Source organism: Mustela erminea, chromosome 7 (genome assembly GCF_009829155.1).
Source record: "Mustela erminea isolate mMusErm1 chromosome 7, mMusErm1.Pri, whole genome shotgun sequence".
In the NCBI taxonomy this organism is placed as follows: domain Eukaryota; kingdom Metazoa; phylum Chordata; class Mammalia; order Carnivora; family Mustelidae; genus Mustela; species Mustela erminea.
The window spans coordinates 126,644,243-126,662,003 of record NC_045620.1 but is presented as its reverse complement, the minus strand read 5'-3'; the positions used below and the strand labels follow the sequence as shown (position 1 = coordinate 126,662,003).

At 57.3% G+C, this 17,761-nt stretch overlaps 1 protein-coding gene and 1 long non-coding RNA gene across 8 annotated transcripts in view; one reads left to right on the top strand and one right to left on the bottom strand.

The window, feature by feature from the left end:
• Nucleotides 1-9,434, bottom strand: part of LOC116596137 — a 31,868-nt gene extending 22,434 nt beyond the window's left edge. For all 4 annotated transcript variants that reach the window (XR_004288013.1, XR_004288014.1, XR_004288015.1 and 1 more), the window contains exon 1: nt 9,134-9,434. This is a non-coding gene — a long non-coding RNA (uncharacterized LOC116596137). The remainder of the gene's footprint in view (nt 1-9,133) is intronic.
• On the top strand, nt 4,914-11,993 carry LOC116596136. 4 transcript variants are annotated; one of them, XM_032353223.1, is made up of 4 exons: nt 4,914-6,128; nt 9,546-9,621; nt 9,765-9,863; nt 10,626-11,993. In XM_032353223.1, exons 1-4 carry the CDS (start codon nt 5,847-5,849, stop codon nt 10,952-10,954), a joined length of 786 nt encoding a protein of 261 aa, XP_032209114.1. In that variant the 5' UTR covers nt 4,914-5,846; the 3' UTR covers nt 10,955-11,993. The 4 variants fall into 4 exon arrangements, 2 of the variants coding, with proteins under 2 accessions (XP_032209114.1, XP_032209115.1); XM_032353224.1 differs by having other exon boundaries at nt 10,500-11,993; XR_004288012.1 differs by having other exon boundaries at nt 9,546-9,863; nt 10,630-11,993.
• The last annotated feature ends 5,768 nt before the right edge of the window (nt 11,994-17,761 follow it).

Below are 17,761 nucleotides of genomic sequence, written 5' to 3'. Positions count from 1 at the left end.
AAGTGTTTGCTTCTCTGAGCTTCAGTCACTTCCGCTATAAAATGGAACATGCCATTGACCTTGAAAATCCTATGAACGGGGCCAGCTGGCAGGGGCGGGGGAGGCATTGGAGGAGTAGCCCTTATTAATTCATACCATTATTTTGTTTATTTTCAAGATTTTAGGCAGGAACTTCATTCAGATACAGGTTTGGGACACATCTCCCTGGTGGCCACGTGAAGAATGGGTCAGCCTATGCGTGAACACCTTCCATTTCCCCTCCAGGCCCCTGCTCCACCTGCTGCCCTGGGCTGGGGAGACCAGCCTGTGAGGACAGCGTCAGCCCGCTCCTCCACGCTCCCACCGCTAGACAGACTCAGCCAACAGGGAGCCCCAGCAGGAGGTGGGGGAAAGACAGAGACCCAGCTCCTGGCATTAGGTCTCTGCAGGGTGTCTGCAAGCAGGGGAGGGAAAGCCAAAGCACTAGGCGTGGCTGACCTCACTAGTTCTCAATGTCTTCCTGCCCCTTGCTCACTTGTTCGCAAATTTTTCTGTTTATCTGAACTTGAGGGCAACCTGGCTGCTTGACTCAAAGAGACTGAGACTGGAAAGAGCTACCAGTTAGGAAACCACTGTCATTTTGATGAAGGAAGGTGAAGCAATGGGACTGTAAGGGAGAAGAAGAGTTGGGACTGGGAAGACGGAGATGCTCAGGACACCCAGGAGGTACCCAGGAGGAGAGGATACCCAGGGAGAGAGGCAGGTATTTGCAATGGAAATGATGAGTTTGAAGTAGTGCCCGCAGCACGCCCAGGTGGCTGGATGACAGGTGTACCCCAGCCCTCCTACAGTCCCGATTTTCTACCCAACCATTAACCACCACCATGTAGGGATTAGCCTGGGAGCCTTGGAGAGGGATCAATGCGTAAATGGTTGCTGGCCCTTTAGATGTAGGAAGAAGGTCTCGGATCCATGAACTTAGCAGGGAGGAGTGACAGGGCATGCTGGGGCTCTCAGGAGAGGCCCAGGAGAACTGCATCCCCAAGGGGCCATGGGTGAATTAAAGCTGGAGCCACCCAACCCGTGATATTGACAAGGGATGCTTCCGCCCATCAGCCAAGGATGCTGAACACGAGGAGGCACCTCGATTTGAGATATATTGGGTTTGGGTTTTTTTTTTAAGATTTTATTTATTTATTTATTTGACAGAGAGAGACACAGCGAGAGAAGGAACACAAGCAGGGAAAGTGGAAGAGGGGGAAATAGGCTTCCTGCCGAGCAGGGAGCCCAATGCGGGGCTCGTTCCCAGGACCCTGATCTGGCCGAAGGCAGACACTTAATGACTGAGCCACCTAGGCACCCCAGATATATTTGGTTTTAAATCTTCCTTTTAACCCCCATTCATTGTGACTTATTGGGGGCAGGAGGTCTGATCCAGGCTTTCCTCCAGAGGGGGTCCTGGTGTTGGTGCACGTGAGGGGCAAGGGGCAGGGCACTGCCTTCAGACCTCTCCAGGGTTCCATGTCCTTCATCAACACACTGCCTTCTGATTACGCTGTCCTTCCGCAAACACTTGATTGACTAATTCTCAGCTGAGTCACTGTTCAGTTTTCCTTCTCCCAGCAAATCAAACATATGCTGGCTTTGCCTCTTCATCATTCTGACCAAGGCCATGCCTGACCTTCTCCTGGGATGGGCATTCAGGCTTCTCTGCTCTCTCTCACCCACAGAATGCTGGGCAGTTGCAGTCTCATCTCAGATTCCCCCTTTGAGAGCACAGTAGTTTGCCCAATGCTTCTCTCCATGTGCCCACGACGAATTACCCCATCTCCTTCTCCCGTGAGGCTGGCCTGCCTCCAAGCTCCCCCACCCCCACAACCTAAGCCCCAGTCCCCAGGTCTGGCATTCATTAGTGTCTAGTCGAGGTCTGATTCAGACCCATCGCTCCCCAGGCAGCCCTAGCAGGCAGACAGCTCATGCTTTAGGCAACCCAGGTCTGGCCAAGGGGTTGGTCAAGTTGGATGGTCCTAGAGCGCAGGGGAACAGCTCTGTGGACCTCAGCCGGAGGAGGCTAAGACAGGGCCTGTAGAACAGCCCTTTCTTCTGACTCACCAGGTGATGCTGAAACCTTGAAACACATAGGAAGGCCTTTTTGCCCAGAGAGGCTTCCTGGCTCTGCCATCAGGCCCGGGACCCCTCCTTAGGGTGGGCACCCAGCGGACGCTCCTGCCTGGTCTGCTCAGACCACAGGGTGTTAATTGGCTGAGCACTGTTTTCTGGATTGTTCTATGACATGCTGGAGACAGCGGAGGACTTGAGTTCCCCAGAAGCTCCACTAGGCTTAGCTCCATTTAGCTACTGAACCTACACCTTAGTGGGCATGAGGCAATTAACCTATAGTTCAGTCCAGCGGGTCAGGGGGGAGGACAGAATGAAAAAGACGTTATGCAGGGGCACCTGGGGGGCTCAGTGGGTTAAGCCTTTGCCTTCGGCTCAGGCCATGATCCCAGGGTCCTGGGAGCCTATTTCCTCCTCTCTCTGCCTGCCTCTCTGTCTACTTGTGATCTCTCTCTCTCTGTGTGTCAAATAAATTAAAAAAAAAAAAAAAAAAAAAAGACGTTATACAAGTTCGTGCATCTTTGTTTTGGCCAAACCATTTTTGGCTCAGACTTCATGCAAGAAGCAGGTTTCCCACCACAAAATTCCCCAGAAACACTGAGAGGTGCCCCACAGACTGCAGTTCCCGGGCTCAGATTAAAACGAGGGCCTCCAGATCCCATTGCAGAACAGCCCGAGCGTCACAGAATTGAAGGGACGCAAATCTCCAGAGAAATCAGCGGACAGAGACGTTTTCTTAACACACATCCCAGGTCGCACAAGACGGTGTCGAACAAGGACATTTCTGACAAGAATCAGCCACCTGGATTAAGGCTTCTCGAGGACTCCTCGGTGTGAAGGTAAACATCCCTCCCAGTCCCTTCCGTGTAAGCGGTGGTGCCACAGGAGTCCCTGTGGACTGAGGGCTTCATCAGGCATTCTCAGGAAACCCACGGGCAATCAGGAAATCCGAGGGGCCCTGAGGAGCAGCCTGGGTCGCTTTCACACTTGGGAGCCTTGAAGGCCCGGGGTTCGGTACCAGCTCCCAAGGCTCAGTTCAGGATCCATTTTCCTAAGTGCTCTGGGGAGGGGGTGGGTGTGGGAAACACCTTCAGATGGAAGATCTGCTTCCTGTTGGGATTCCCCGGTTGGTTTCCTGAGCCTCAAGGTCACCAAGCAGCTTCTGTGGCAAAAAGTCAGATGAGCCTACAGAGCAGGGGAGTCTGGATTCTGGGGCCCAGGGCAAGTGGGGCCTGCCAACAGCTCTGTTTAGGAAATTGTGACACCACCCCACCCCCCCCGGCCTCATTCTGACTTTCTGACCGCACGGACACGTTCAGAGGTCAGGAGCCCCAGGGGTCACTTGAACAGGAAGTTCTCAGGTCACATCAAATGTTCCATGTCACAAATCCCCCATTGAACCCCTTTTCAGGAAGTCATCAGTCTGGGTGGCAGGGTGGGGGAGGGGAGGGGTAGCATAACTGTCACGAGTAGGTAGTATCTAGCTGTCCCTCCTGTCTGTGCACCTGGCTGCAGGGCCGGCTCTCCACACAGCATCCACGACAGCACAGCACAGCACAGGGACAAGACCCCTGAACTAAGACTGCCAGGAGCTGCAGCAAGAAGCTGAAAACAGGGAGTCTGGCAAAGACACCCCAAGACACTGGTGTGAGAGCGTCGGACACTCCTGCGTTCAGGAGGGTGGAGACACTGAGGAGAGATGGTCTCACCGCCTTCTCTCTCTCTGTGCCCATTCCTGCTCTCTCCCCCCACTCTGGGTTCTAAATCCTCCCGTTCTGTCCCCAGTCAGCTGCCCCAGCTCTGCACATCCCACGAGGCAGACAAAATTCTTTGTCCCATGGACTGAGAACTCCTCAAACCTGCACCCCACTGCCACGGGGCTTGAGGAGAATCTGTGGGTCAGTGTAAGGGTGGGTAATGGAAGACAGAGCTGCTTTGACTCACAGCCTCAGCCTTGTCCTGGAAGGCTCCTAGAAACTGCTGGAAGGTTCTAGAGTTACAGAAGGATCCTCCTAGCACTCCAGGATCCAGCTCAGTGACACCTCCTCCTGGAAGCCTGCCCTGTGAATGTGGGCAGTCTTCGAATCAGTGGGCAGCTGCTGAGAATGTAATGGAGGGAAGCAGAGGCCAAAAAAGTACGTGGGACGAGGAGGAAGGAGAGGGAGGAGAAGCCACAAGGTCCATCCCGGGGCTCTTGGTCTGCAGGAGGCTGGCTCCAGGGCTGTGTGGCCCCAGCTCCCGAGGATCTTTCTCCCAAGTGGCTGCCTGTGGCACAGGTGGCACTGTGAGGAGAGACAGCATGTAAGAGGGAAGACTTTCCTGGACAGGGAAAAAAAAGCATCCAGAAGGCCACAGAGAGACACTGCCTCCCCAGAGGGGGTGGTGTTGAGTGGGCAGGGGTCACACTAACTCTGGTGTCTGAGCTCCCCACCTGGGGGAACCCACAGAGCTGACCCCTTCATCCCGAACCCTACAGGAAGTCTTCCCTGAACAAGGAGGGCATGCTGGGAATCAGGGGCCACTCCTGAACCCCGACTCACGGGAGCTCATGTCATCACCATCCCTGCATCGTCATGTCTGGGGGGCCGGGGGGGGGGTGGTCTGCTTTGGCCACTGTGGCGCCTGCTACAGGGAAACCATTCTTGGAGAACCAGCACCCACTTCAGCAACACCCAGAAAGACTGGAGTGCCCCACTTCCCCTGCTGGACATGGTTTCTTAGCTCCTTATTTTTTCTTATCTCTAGACCTCTCCCAGTCAGAAATCCTGCCCATCCTCTAGACCAGCCTGAGAGCCACCCCCACCCCACCCCTGGCACCCACAGCCCTCAGCAGGCTTCTCCCTCCTCCCCTTGCTCCTACAGGGCCTGGAGGCAACTCATGGTGCCAAGTGCTCAAGTCTGGTGGGTGTCTTCCCAGCAGGACCTTGGGGTCCCTAATGGCCTATTCCACTGGGGAGCCTAGGGCTGGGTTTCCTGTAGGTGCCCGTGGGAACTCAGCAATGGACTGAATCCTCAGCGGTAGCCCCTTGGCCCCCTCCCTCTCCCCGGTCCCCACACCTGCCGGCCTCAGGAATTCCTGCCTGTGGGGGCAGCCCTGCCCCAGGCTCTGCAGGCAGGAGCCCGGCTCCTTCCAGGCTGCGCAAACTCGGGGCCTGGTCTCAGCAAACGACCTGCCCAGGGAACTCTCAGCAACTTCGCACCGGTCACCAGCCAAGGCTCCTTTCTCTTCAAGGAACTGACAGCCATTCTGTGAGTCAGTAACTGGGGACAAAGGGAAAGGGTGGCCTCATGTGACAGCTACAGTCATGCGGGAAGGCGCATCTGCTTCTGTTTCTCCAGAGAGACTGTCTCCTCCGGCGGGAAGGAGGCCCCAGTCACAATCCAGGTGCCACATGGACGCAGTGTCCCTGGCCGGGGACCAAGACGACCACCTGAACAGTGGAGAGACACTGTACTGGGAGCAACTGGCTCCCCCTTTGATGAGCCAGTCTCTCTGAACCTCTGAGCCTCAGTTTCAAGACTATGGCCTCAAGAACCCTAAGAATCCTCCATGTTGTGATTTCCAGAAATTCCTCTGTGTGGAGAAGCGCTGAGGGGTGGCCACGTCCTAAAGGATCCACGAGGGGTGTCCCACTCAGCACGGCCTGTCCCTCTGGCCGCAAGGAAGCTTGCAGCCCTGGCTGTGGGGTTCCAACCCTAGCTCTGCCTGTCACTGGCCCACGACCCAACTCTCTGACCATGTTTCACAGATGAGGAGACCTGAGGCCCCAGGAGGGAAGGAATGTCCCCAAGATCGTGAGCCTGTCCCTGAGCCTGCTGGCCCACAGCTCTGGGCTCCTTCCCCGTCTTCCCCAGAGGACAGACTCACCCCGAAGGGTCAGCATCCTAAAGAGGGCCAGGATGTGCAGGGGTGTTCGGGGTTCAAGGCCTGGGATGATAGCAGCGCTGCTCACAGCCCGGCTGGCAAGGCAAGGCCAGTTCCTCCACCCAAGAGCGTTTATGGCTGCACGGCTGACTCCGTGGGTCTGGAGGTAGGGTGGGCGCTGGGTGGGACCACATGGCTCCAGAGGGAAACCCTGCAGCCGCCCTGTGCCTTTCATCTCCAAATGCCGGGCCTCCTTCCCCACATGGTGCCCAGAAGGAGCGTGGAGCTTCCCCTCCTGGAGGCGGCCCGCTGGGCTGTCAGCAGGAGCGTGGAGCTTCCCCTCCTGGAGGCGGCCCGCCGGGCTGTCAGCAGGGGTTAGCGGGTGGGCGGTTAGCCGTGGGGTTTCGAGTGGGCTACACCTCCCCCAGCCCTTGAAGTGTGTGAGGATTTCTGCCTTCAAGGCCCTCCTCCCCGCCCTGCAGCTCCCTCCCCGCCTTTTCAGGGTCATTCTTAGGGAGGGCTGGGGTGGCCCACGGGTGGGGGAAGGGCAGAGAAGGCAGAGCTGCGTGTGTGTAAGGGAAGTCCACTCCTCTGGGACAGGCTTGAAGCGAGTGTCTTCCTTTCTAAGGACAATCAAGGCCATGTCCACTCACCAAAGCCCCCCCCCCCCCCCCCCCCCCGCTCCTTCCCACAGAGCTGGACCTGTCCAGAGGGGGCGCTGTTTCTAAAGTGCGCAGAGATACTCTGTCCCTGATGCCCTGAACCTGGGCTGGGAGTCACCAGTCCCTGGGTGGGAATTTGAGCGAGGAGCAGGGTTTGGAAGGCACATAACAGGTGGGAGCGCAGTTAACAAAGTGGCGTCCTCTCGGGGCCAGAACATCTTTCCCCGCATTTCAGTCTTTTCCTCCCTGCACTCTCTCCAGCGGAGCCCCCACCCCGCCCACCTCCAGGCAGGCCTCTGGGGGGAAGCCAGGGGAGAGCCAGGACCTAGGCTGGTTGTGGCTCTGACACATAGGACCTTCGCTAGAAGCCTCCATAGAACAGACACCCATGCAACCAGCCCTTTGGCTCAAGCGATCACCAGGGGCCCGTGCCCATGACCCCTGCCGCGCCTCCTTACGCACCTCGCCAAGCTCGCCAGCGCAGGCCCAGGGGCCCCCGTCCAACGCAAGCGAGCGCAAGCGAAGGAAGGGGTGGGGAGCCAGTCCTCCAGGCTCAGCCTCCGTCCCTCACCCCCCCTCCCCCGCTCTCAGCAGGGCGGGCAGAGCCCAGGTGTTTCCCATTAAGGCTTTTATTCCGGGTTCTCAGGCTCTGGCTGAAGCAGACTGAAGGAGCTCCCCACTCCGCCACGCCCCCCACCCCAGGCTGCACCAACAGAGCAGGGCCCGTCTCCCACCACCTAGCCCTTTGGGGGCAGCCTCTCACCCTCCCCGGGGGGTCACCCAGGGCCCAGCTCCAGGCTCCGGGCCCATTCCTCCCATCCGTCCTGCACATCACAGCAGCCAGAGCTAATTATCCCCTGCACCCACCAAAGGCAGCCGTGTGTGTGTGTGTGTGTGTGTGTATTAACAACTGGCTCTGGTCTGTAGCACTGACCAGGTCCCCTGGTGTAAATATTCCCACCCCAGCTGATTTCAAAGTAACAGCATAAGGTCGCCGAACTCGTGCCCCATCAGCGCTCACACAAGCCAGGAGTTGTTAACCTCAGTACACCGTCATCTCTACCCCTTTCCCCTTGACCCAGGGTGCAAAGTCCTCCTCTCCCAGCCCCTGTTTCCCTCCGGCTCATCTCTCACTGCTTTCCCACATCCCACGAAGACACTGACGCGGGAGGGCACCTGTAGGTCCCCGAGTGCGCCCTGCACTCGCCAGAAACACCATCTCCTGTGTGGCCTGGTCAGCTGCTTTGTTAATACCCAAAGCAGATGTTCCCTCCTCTAGGCTATCTTCTCTAACTCCCCAAGCCCGATTAGTGTCCTTCCTCTGTGACCCTAGAACAACTGCCCTTGGACATCTATAGTATTTAATAAAGCATGCCCGTCCTTGTCACAGAACTGATGGCTCTGCAGAGGCCAGTGCCATGTTCTGGGGTCTCTGGGTCTCAGCCCCTAATCCAGAGGAGGCCTCAAGACGGAGCTGAGGCAGTGAGAGGCACGGAGTAGCAAGCTTGGGGCCCAGGGTTCCATGGGAGGAGCTACCCGGGGACCCAAGGTCCTCCCTGGGATCCTTCCTAGCTGAGCCCACTGCCGCCTTCTTGGCCAGCTTTCTAGGAGAGCCGCCGGAGAGGGACAGGGGACACAGCCCATATTGGAGGAAGGGGCGCCCTCCCCACTCTTGGGTCTGAGAGTCACCAGGTGCCAGCCCCAGCCTGCCCTCCTCCGGCACAGAGGGACACAGAGCTGGCGGGTGCCGGGGCCCAAGTGACCTGCCGTCCCTCCCAGTTGTTTGTATCCTGGTGACCATGGTTTCCTGCAGGGCGGGCTATCATTATTGACTTTGGCACCAGCATCCAGGCATTTTGGGGAGGCCACCCTTTCCCGTGCCTGGGAATAGCCTCGGGGGTGGCTGGGGCAGCCCGGGGCCTGGAAGAGCCCCGCCTACCCAGTGCTGCCCAGGTGGTCCTTTGTGAGCAGAATGGGAGAGATTGGAAGCAGCAGTGGAACGGGGAGGGCTCTGGGCTTCCAAGGGAAAAAGACCTGAATTTGCAGGTCAGCGTGGACGCTCCGTAGCTCTACAAAGCCCCGATGTGGAGCCTTGATTTCCTCATCTGTGAAATGTAGTTATGCCTGCCTTTCAGGGCTTTTGTGAACGTCAGAGTAACATCCACTGTGTATGGAGTCGTTGCAAAGTATCCACAGCAAAACCCACTCACATTACTCACATTATCTGTGTGATCCCCCCAGAGCCCTACAGCAGCAGACCTGTTAGCCCCATTTCACAGATGAGAAAACAGATTCCGAGGAGTTTATAGTCACAAAGCAAGTGAGGTATAACACCAAAGCTTCTGCTCCCACCGCTATGCTACCCTGTGTCCCTAACACATTTGAGGGCCTGTGGGTGTGGGGCCTGGCACCTTCTAGGCCCATGATAGGTGGTAGCTCTTATTAATAGTTACCCCAAATCCTACTGTCCAGAGATGGAATTTCTTAAAAATCTCTCTCAAAGTTTTACCTGAACCTGAAGGTAAGCACTTGTGCTCCTGGGCTTCAGATGAGGAAAACAGAGACCCAAGGCTGTGTGGGCTTCTCCGCAGTCCCATGGCTAGTTCCCGAAGACCTGGGCGGAGCACCAGGTCCAAGGCTCTGGGCCTGTGCTCTGCAGGGGAAGGGCTGGCGAGCGGATCCTGGGAGAAGCCTGGTGTGTCCGCGGGTGCTGGCTGGGAGGAAGGCTGGAAAGACAGGGCTGAAGAGGGCTGGCTGTTGGGCCGGGACGGAGAGCGGGCAGACAGGCCGGCTCCCCACTCCTCCACCACCCTCTCTTCTGCCCCTATCTTGGGCCATATAACTGAGTTGGGTTGGGGGCGGGGAGGCATGGGGCACCTGAAACTCCAGCCCTGGGACCTTGTGCGTGTCTCTCTTTCCAGACCTGCGTCCCCACCTGGGTAATGGGAATGATGATAACACCAGCACCAGCGTCCAGTCCCAGGACGTCCGGAGAACGTGAGAGGCTGATGGTGGTGCCTGGCCTGGCCCCGTGGGTGGGAGCCCAGCTCCGGGAGGGGGCTGGGGCGGGGCTGAGAGCCTGCACTGAGCCGCAGGGGCAGGGCACATCTCCGGGATGGCTCAGCCCACCTTGCCCACAGCGACACACACGCTCGGCGTCTGCATTCTGGAGCCTGACAGCGGCTTGTCTGTCCCACCAGAAGAGACTTCCCTAATGGGTTCCAGTGGTAGCACATTGGGTACGTATGGCAAAACATCCTAATTTAAAAGGAGAAAAAGGGGGCACCTGTGTGGCTCAGTGTGTTTAAGTGTCTGCCTTCGGCTCAGGTCATGATCCTGGGGTCCTGTGATTGAGCCCCACATTGGGCTCCCTGCTCAGCAGGAAGCCTGCTTCTCCCTCCCCAGCTCCCCCTGCTTGGGTTCCCTCTCTCTTGCTGTGGCTCTCTCTGTCAAATAAACAAATAAAATACTTTTTAAAAAGGAGAGAGAGAAAAGTATATAAACATTTCATATAGCCTTGAGGACCCATTGTACAGAGAAAAGCAGTTGATAAAATTCTTCCTCCTTCTGCAGACTATGGACAGCCAGCCAGTAGTGGGCCTGGAGCAAAGCCTCAGCTTCTGCTCTAGTTTGGCAATAGCCCGGCTGGACCCACCCCAGGGGCGCGGCAGCTTCTGCACTGGGGACCCCTGGGGCCTGGTGTAGACCTTCTGCCCCTGACCCTTAGGCCGCAGGGACACCCCCCTCCTAGGAAGGTAACTCCCAGGGTCTGCCTCATCAAAGCCCCTGGGCCTGGTTAGCACCAGGTCTGGTCACCCTACTCTGCAAGGGTTCTGGAAGGTGTGAGGGGTGATCTCACCCTGTCTATGTCCTAGGAGATGGGGAGACGGTGTCCAGAGGGAGAGAACACTGGCTGGGGATGTCCACGCTGGGGCCCCGGATGCCCTGCTAGTCCGTGGTGCTGCCCGGGTTTAACCACAGCATCTGTTACTTACCACAAGGCAGCAGCAGACCAAATGCCGTTTACCTAGTACCTCACGGAGTCCTCAGGACGCCCCATGGAGGAGATCACGTGACTGGCAGACGGAACCACCAGGATTCTAAGGCCAAGCCTCTGGTTCCAGTCTTCCCCTCAACCACCACGCTCTTCTGCCTTCTTCCTGAGCTGTGGAGGGATGACCGCCTCTCCTGTGCCCCCACAGCACCTTCACTTCGGGTGTTAACAGGAGCCCTGGGAGTCCCCATCCTGAGAAGCCCTCACACCAGGCGTGCCAGCTGGTGTGGGTCCTGGCCGGTCTGGCCTAGAAGGGTTCGACAGACCCAGGATTGAAGATGTTCCCCTGCCAAGGTCTCTGGGGTCCAGACCTCCCATTCCGGGTGAGGGGGAGGCCCTGAGGCAGCCCAAGGACACCGCGCAGGCTTCCTCTGAGGCTTACACAGGCCCTCATGCTTGCTTGCCTCCCGGATCTGCAGAATATAGCATTTTGCTGTTTATAAGGGTGAGAGGCCCCAATCTGGCTTGCCCCTGTGGTTGTGCAGCCTTAGCCTGGGTCAACGGACCAGGAGGGGCCAATATCCTGATTTCCAAGTTCAAGGTTCATGGGCCTGGAGGAAAAGGCTCTTGCTCCTATAATCTGCTGAGCCAAGCCCCAAATGGACAGTCTTTTTTAATTCACCAGAGGTGCTGCATGGGCTCAGTGTGAGCCTGCCTCAAAGGAGGGGGTACAGTTCCTCCAAGAGCCCTGGAGCAGGCCTCCTGTCTGGCTCTCTGGCCCAGGTCTCTCTCCTCCCCAGGGGCCTGCAAGTTTCCGCAGGCTCTCACTGATCTCTCCTTCTGGCAACAGGGACCATGCCTTCTGGTCTGAAATCAGGACTTGAACTCGGACAAAGGCAGTATTGATGTATGAATCTAGAAATAAGGAAATCCTCACGGTTGGAGAGCATGGTTCATTCTAGTTTGGGGCGATTCTGAGTAAAGTCACCATATCCGTACCACGGAATACAACTCAGCAATAAAAAGCAGCGCACTCCTGATACACCAGCAGCTTGGCTGGGGCTCAAAGGCAGTCTCCGAAATGAAAGAAGCTGGCTCAAAAAGCTTCATGCTATATGATTCCGTTCCTAAGACATCTGGGAAAGGCAAAATTCCCGGGACAGAAAACAGATCAGTGGTCGCCAAGGGGCCAGGCGCCAAGGAGGGTCTGGGCGACAGAGGGGTACCGGGGATTTTTCAGGGTGCTGAAGCTGTTCTGTGCTGTACTGGGGAGGGCAGTACATGGCAGTCCGCGTTTGTCAAAGAATTGTACGACAATCAGAACAGGTTTTCCTGTATGTAAAATAGATCTCAATTTAAAAAAAAAAAAAAAACAGGAAGAAAATTACATTTCCTTTTCTGTCCCTTTCCATTCATTTTGACCTCCACATAAATTTGAGTAACAACGAATTTGAATTAGTGGATATTTCCAATGTGCCTCCTGCGGGGCAGGCCCTCTGCTCTGCCCACAGAAGGGAGCCGCACCCAGAAGCCTGCACTCACTTGGGGACCTCCCCACCCCTGCTCCTCCTCAGCTCGTGTCTCCTCCCACACCTCCCAACATGCGTGTTGAGGCCCAGTGCACCCCTATTTCCCTCTTAGGGAACTCTGGATGGCTTCAGCCTCATGCTGACTGATGGGTTAGTCGGTGACTGTGCTGAAATACTGGAATTTCCGAGACATTTCCATGGTTTATGGGACCACAATATTTGAAGTGGGAACCTGGGAATCATCCTTGACACGTCCCTTCTCCTTGTCACCCCATCCCTCCCATGGCCCACACAGTCAGGGAAGGAGGGGCACAAACTAGCGGGCAGGGCGCTCAGGCCTACATGGTGGCTTATCGGTATGAATCCTACCTATGTCACAACTTTGGAGGAGGGCAGTTGGCAATGTTGGGGTTTTTTTTACTGACCCCAAAGTGCCCTGGATTGTTGTGCAAAAAAAAAAAAAAAAAAAAAAATCAATCCACTGGCTCGTCCTGTGGATCTTCCTGTCTGAATGTCTTCACACCTCCCCTCCCCAAGAGCACCGCTCACTCCAGGCCGTGTACCTCTCACAGGGACCCCTGCGCCGGCCTCCCAGCTGACCACACCCTCATCCCCCTTTTCCTGCAGCCAGAGGGACCCCAGAACCTGACAGGCTGCTTCCTCGAAATCGCCAGGAGCCCACGCCAATCCACTAGGAAAAGACAAAAGGCCCATTAGAAAAACAGGCCAAAACACATGAAGAAGCAGTTGCCCTATGAAAAAAGAAAGGTGAACAGCAAAAACCTATTCAAAGAATTAAAGAAATGAAATCAAAACCACCCTGCGACACGGTCTACGTCCCCCAGCTCCTGGGGAAAGGAAGATGCCCCATGGCTGGTGTGTGTGGTGACCCGTGAGGGGGTGTGCGTGGTGACCCGTGAGGGGGTGTCCGGCATCTCTCACATGCCGTCTGGGTGTGGCGACAGCCGTGGCCCAGTGGTGACATTTTGGAGGGTCACCGTGAGGGACACCTCCTTCCATCCAGAAACCGGTGCTCTAAAGAGGCCCATGGTGTGTACTTGAGACGGTGTCCTCGGTCTATGTCCCCTGCCGTGTGGGGGGGGGGTGCCTGCCGGGGCGGCTTCCCCCTCCGTCAGCCAGAGCAGAGCCCGCAAATAAGATGCCCACCAAGAGGGGAGAGTCGAGTCGGTCATGTTCTGTCCAGACAACAAAATGCTCCCCAGACGTGAACAAGAAAGAAGTAGGGCCCAGATGACTCTGGTCAGGGAAAGGAGCTGCCCATCTCCCCAGTGAGAGCCTTTCCGTCGCTTGCAACTCTTGAAAGCGTGGGCTTATCCTCACAAGGCTATGCATGGAAAAACGTCTGGAGGCACGCACCAAAAACCCTGTGAAATGAAATTGCCTTTGGCGAGGGAGACAGGTGGGGAGAAGGAGGCTTTCCCTTCTCCTAGGGTGCTTTGCTGTTCTGCCTGGATTTCTAATCGTGGGCACAGAGCACTTTGATTTTTTAAAAATGTCATCGGGAAGTATCTGCGGGGTGGGATGTGAGGCCAATTGGTTTTCTTCTTTGTACTTTTCTATATCAAAAAGAATCAAAATCAATGTGTTTAAATGTTGCAAAACAAACAAAAACTTTCGCTGCCCTGGGGATAAAGTCCATGCTCCTGAGCTCGCCCTGGGAGGTCCTTCGGCGTCAGCGGCTGCTTCCTCTCCAGTCTCCCGACTCCTGGGTCCCTGCCACGGCCAACCCCAACTGCTCTCCACACCCCAGAGCCCCTTGCTCTCTCTTAACGCCGGGCCTTTGGCCGTGCTGTTCCCTCTACCTGGAACGCTCGGCCCCTCTGATTGCCTCTTCCTCTAGCCTTCCTCCTCCTCCAGCCTGGCGCCAGGCTCCTGCCCACCCTTCCCCCACTGGCAGCGTGGCCCTGCCTGGCCTGGCCTGGCCCGCTCCCCAGCACCCTGGCCTCAGCGCTGTCAACCCAGCGCTCCCATCAGGAGGTAAGGCCTTTCTGCTGGCCGCATTTCCTCACCCTGACCTGGAAGGTGGGGACAGGGCCCGTGTCACCGACAGCGACCAGGGCCCAGCACTGTGCCTGGCACACAGGACACTTCAGGAACTGTTGCGGGCGGATCGGACAGGTGACCGCTGGAGAGGAAGGAACACACAACACTGACGGCCCCCAGGCTCATCCACCCCCACCCCCGGCCGGCCTGGCTGCGGGGTGGGGTCCCGGGGCCTCGGGGTCCCCTGATGCAGTCTGCAGGGGCAGACGGAGCCACCCGCAGCAGCGCCGCCCGCCCGCTCCACGCTGGCTTCTATTTCCTCTCCGGCGGGTGCCAAGGCCCTGAACAAATATTTTCCTGGAGTGGAGGAGCGGCTTAGCTCCCAGCCCTGAGTGCTGGAAACCCCGCTGGGTCGGGCAGCTTCCAGGAACCCAAGGAGGAGTGGGGTCTGGCCGCAGCTAGGGGAGGGGAGGGTCCTCGGGGCGGCCCTCTGTGCCTGGTGCCCGCCCTCCAGGCCGGCGTGGACAGGTCACTCCACCAGCCTGTCGCGCCCCCCCCCCCCCGCTCCCCCCACCCCCGTCCCTCCTCACCCCCCGGGTAGCAGCCTACTTGCTCTGTGCCGCTCAGGACTGGGGAAGGCTTTTGCCCTGGGCCTCTCTGCCCATAAATTAGAATCCTCTGGGATCCTGAAGAAAACGTAGGCCATGTGGGCCTCCCTCGTTTTTGCTGAAAAAGCTACAGTGGGGTTTAAAGGAACTAATTAGAATCTCAGAAGCTCCCCCCTCCCCCCGCCACCCGCTTTAACTCTCTTATTGTAGAATAACATACAGAGTGCACTGGTCTGGTGTAGAGCCTGACGGTTTCCGTGCAGACGCAGACACCCTTGTAATCACCACCTACATCAAGCCAAAGAAACTGCCAGAGAAGGTTCCTTCATGTCCCCGCCTTGCCAACTGCACAGCCCCAGCAGGGGCACCCCTAGCTTCTGTCAACATCAATCAGCTCTGGGGCGCCTGGGTGGCTCAGTGGGTTAAGCCTCTTCCCTCCACTGGCGTCATGGTCTCAGGGTTCTGGGATCCAGCCGGCATCGGGCTCTCTGCTCAGCAGGGAACCTGCTTCCCACCACCCCACTCTCTGCCTACTTGTAATCTCTCTCTCTGTCAAATAAATAAATTAAATCCTTAAAAAAAAAAATCGATCAGCTTTGCCTGTTCCTGAACTTTCTCCCAATGGAGTCATGTGGTAGGTGCTCTTTGGCGTCTGGTTCCTGGAGCTTTATACATTGCCTGTGATATTCATCTCTGTTGTATGTGAAACTGTAGTGTGTCCTTTTTGACTGCTGAGTAGCACTCCGTGATAGGAATGAATCTGTTGCTTCCCCCATTGTCCTGTTCGGGGGTTGTTTCCAGGCCTGGGCTGTGCTGAATGAAGATTCCAGCACACACACGCTCTCATTCCGCTTGGATTATTTGGAAAGCATATGTGTGTCTTCAATAGATACGGCTCCAGCGTGCCCGCATCCATCGACACACTCCTCCCCACGCCCCCTGCAAACTATCGTCCATCTCTAATGCCAGCCTTTGTGGGGGGGGGGGGGTGGTGGCGCCCAACTTTCAGAGCAAGACAGCAGCACCAGGCGGCAGTGAGCATCCCAAAGGCCAAGACTCTCGATGTGCGCCGAGCGCATGCGTCACGCTGGGTCTTAGCAAAGCGCCTGCCCTCGAGAGCCACCCAGGGTAGCAGAAAGCCACTGTGGAAGCAAACACCTCAGGGACACGGGGAGAGGTGCCAGAAGTGAAGGGCCATAGAGGACACGGGGCCCCTCCCTTGAGCTGTGAGCCCAGCCTTGAAGTGAAGCGGGTGATAGCCCAGCCAAGGGCCCCGTTTAGGGGTGTGTTCACACTCATACGCACATTCTGCGAGTGGGTGTAGAGCTGGCAAGGCTCAAAGACAGCACTGGGTGACAGGACAGGGTGCAATGGTGTTCGGGAGTGGGAGGAAGCGCGAAAGCCAGGTAAGGGCTGTGCCCATGGGCAGAGTCGGCAGGATCCCAAGTCCCTTTAGGGTCCCTTGGCTCAGGGCCCTCTCCTCCAGCTCCTGCAACTCCAGGAACCAGCACTTGCCTCTTCCAGGGCAGCCCACCCGCCTTGCTCCTCTGTCTTGCCCTCCAGGCTGGAGAGATGGGGGATGGGGTAGGATTGATGGGGAGAGAAGACAGGGATCCCTCAGAGGTGGGAGCACAGCCCCACACTCCTCTCTGCACGGGAGCCCTCTGCAGACCCATTTAAAAGAAGGCTTTTCCCCCAGATGCTGCTTGGGGTCCCCCTACCAACAAGCCTAGCCTAGGAGGGGGCATGAGACCAGTGGGACTACTGTCCCTTCTGCTGCCCATTACCCTGCCCCCATCCCATGCTGGGCCAGCCCAGAGGACAACCTCGGGCTCCACTGGAGAAGTGCACCTGGGGGAGGGCAAGGCGAGGCCCAGTGAAGTGGGGACAGGCCTCACAGGTTCTGCCAGTTCTACTCCAAACCAGGTTTCAAAGTCAGCCCCTCCTCCCCATCTCTCTACTGGCCTGGGCCTCGGCCCCACATCCCTGTGCAATTCCCAGAGCTGCTCCTCAGAGATGCTCAGAGAAGCTGCAGGTGACTCTCCCCACACCTCTCCCGAGTCTCCCGAGTCCCTACTTTTGCCAAAGCCTTGCCTTCTGCCTGGAATGCCTCCCCTCAACCCACTGTCTTCAAGACCCCGTTCCAGGGCACCTACCCTGACCCTGATGCCATGCTGGGTTGGGTGCCCCCCCCAGCAGCCCACACCGCGCCCCTGGACCGTGACACCCCTGAGAGCAATGCTGTGCATCTTTGTTCTGGAAATGAAAGCACAGGATGAGCCTGGGAGCCGGAACCAAACCTGAGAGGCAAACTAGGCAGAAAGTGCCATTTAAAGCAGAAACTGGCTTAAACCAAGAAGGCAACACCACCAGTATAAGAGAAGACAGCTCATTAGTTTAGAAAAAGCTCGAAAGCACTCTCGGCAAAAAATTCCACGAGTGCCCCACCCCCACACAACGCAGGGACACGTGACCAGGTGCAGACGGGCACGTGATGAAAAGGTGAGGAGAAAAGGAAAGAGTGCTCCATTGCTCCATTCCCAGGAGTGGGGAGGGAGAGTCACGGGAAAGCAGAAGATGGGGAGAAGCAGGTCAAGGTCGTGGGGAGTAGGGCAGCAAGCGGAGGCCTGAGAAGGGGGAGGCAGAGAAATTCCTTGAAGTTCGGGGGCCTGAGGCACGTGGAGATGCTGTGTAACCCCTCACACTGCAGCTTTCTCCCTGCTAGGCTCCTCAGTGAAGCCAGTTTTATGGCCCCTTCCTGTAGGGGTAGTGCCCCCCGTTGGGGGGGGGTGCAGAACTCCAGCGGGGGCTCAGATCAGGAGGGGCACTTAGCAGAGCAAGAGAAGCTGTGGGTAGTGGCACAGCTTCGCCCTTTGGAGAGGAAGGGAGCAGGTGGCCTGGACACTGGGTCTTGGAACTTTGCAGGTCCCATGTGGAAGGGCCATCAACCCTCCTGGGTCCTAGTGCCGCCCTCTGGGGGTACACGGCCAGGGTGGGCTCAG

Bases quoted from the DNA above. Each gene is read 5' to 3' on its own strand.
- LOC116596136 (XM_032353223.1), top strand. From the start codon at position 5,847: ATGAGGAGACCTGAGGCCCCAGGAGGGAAGGAATGTCCCCAAGATCGT. The intron at 9,622-9,764 runs GTGAGAGGCTGA...CCTTGCCCACAG, and splicing joins TCCCAGGACGTCCGGAGAAC to CGACACACACGCTCGGCGTC. The intron at 9,864-10,625 runs GTACGTATGGCA...ACTTACCACAAG, and splicing joins TTCCAGTGGTAGCACATTGG to GCAGCAGCAGACCAAATGCC.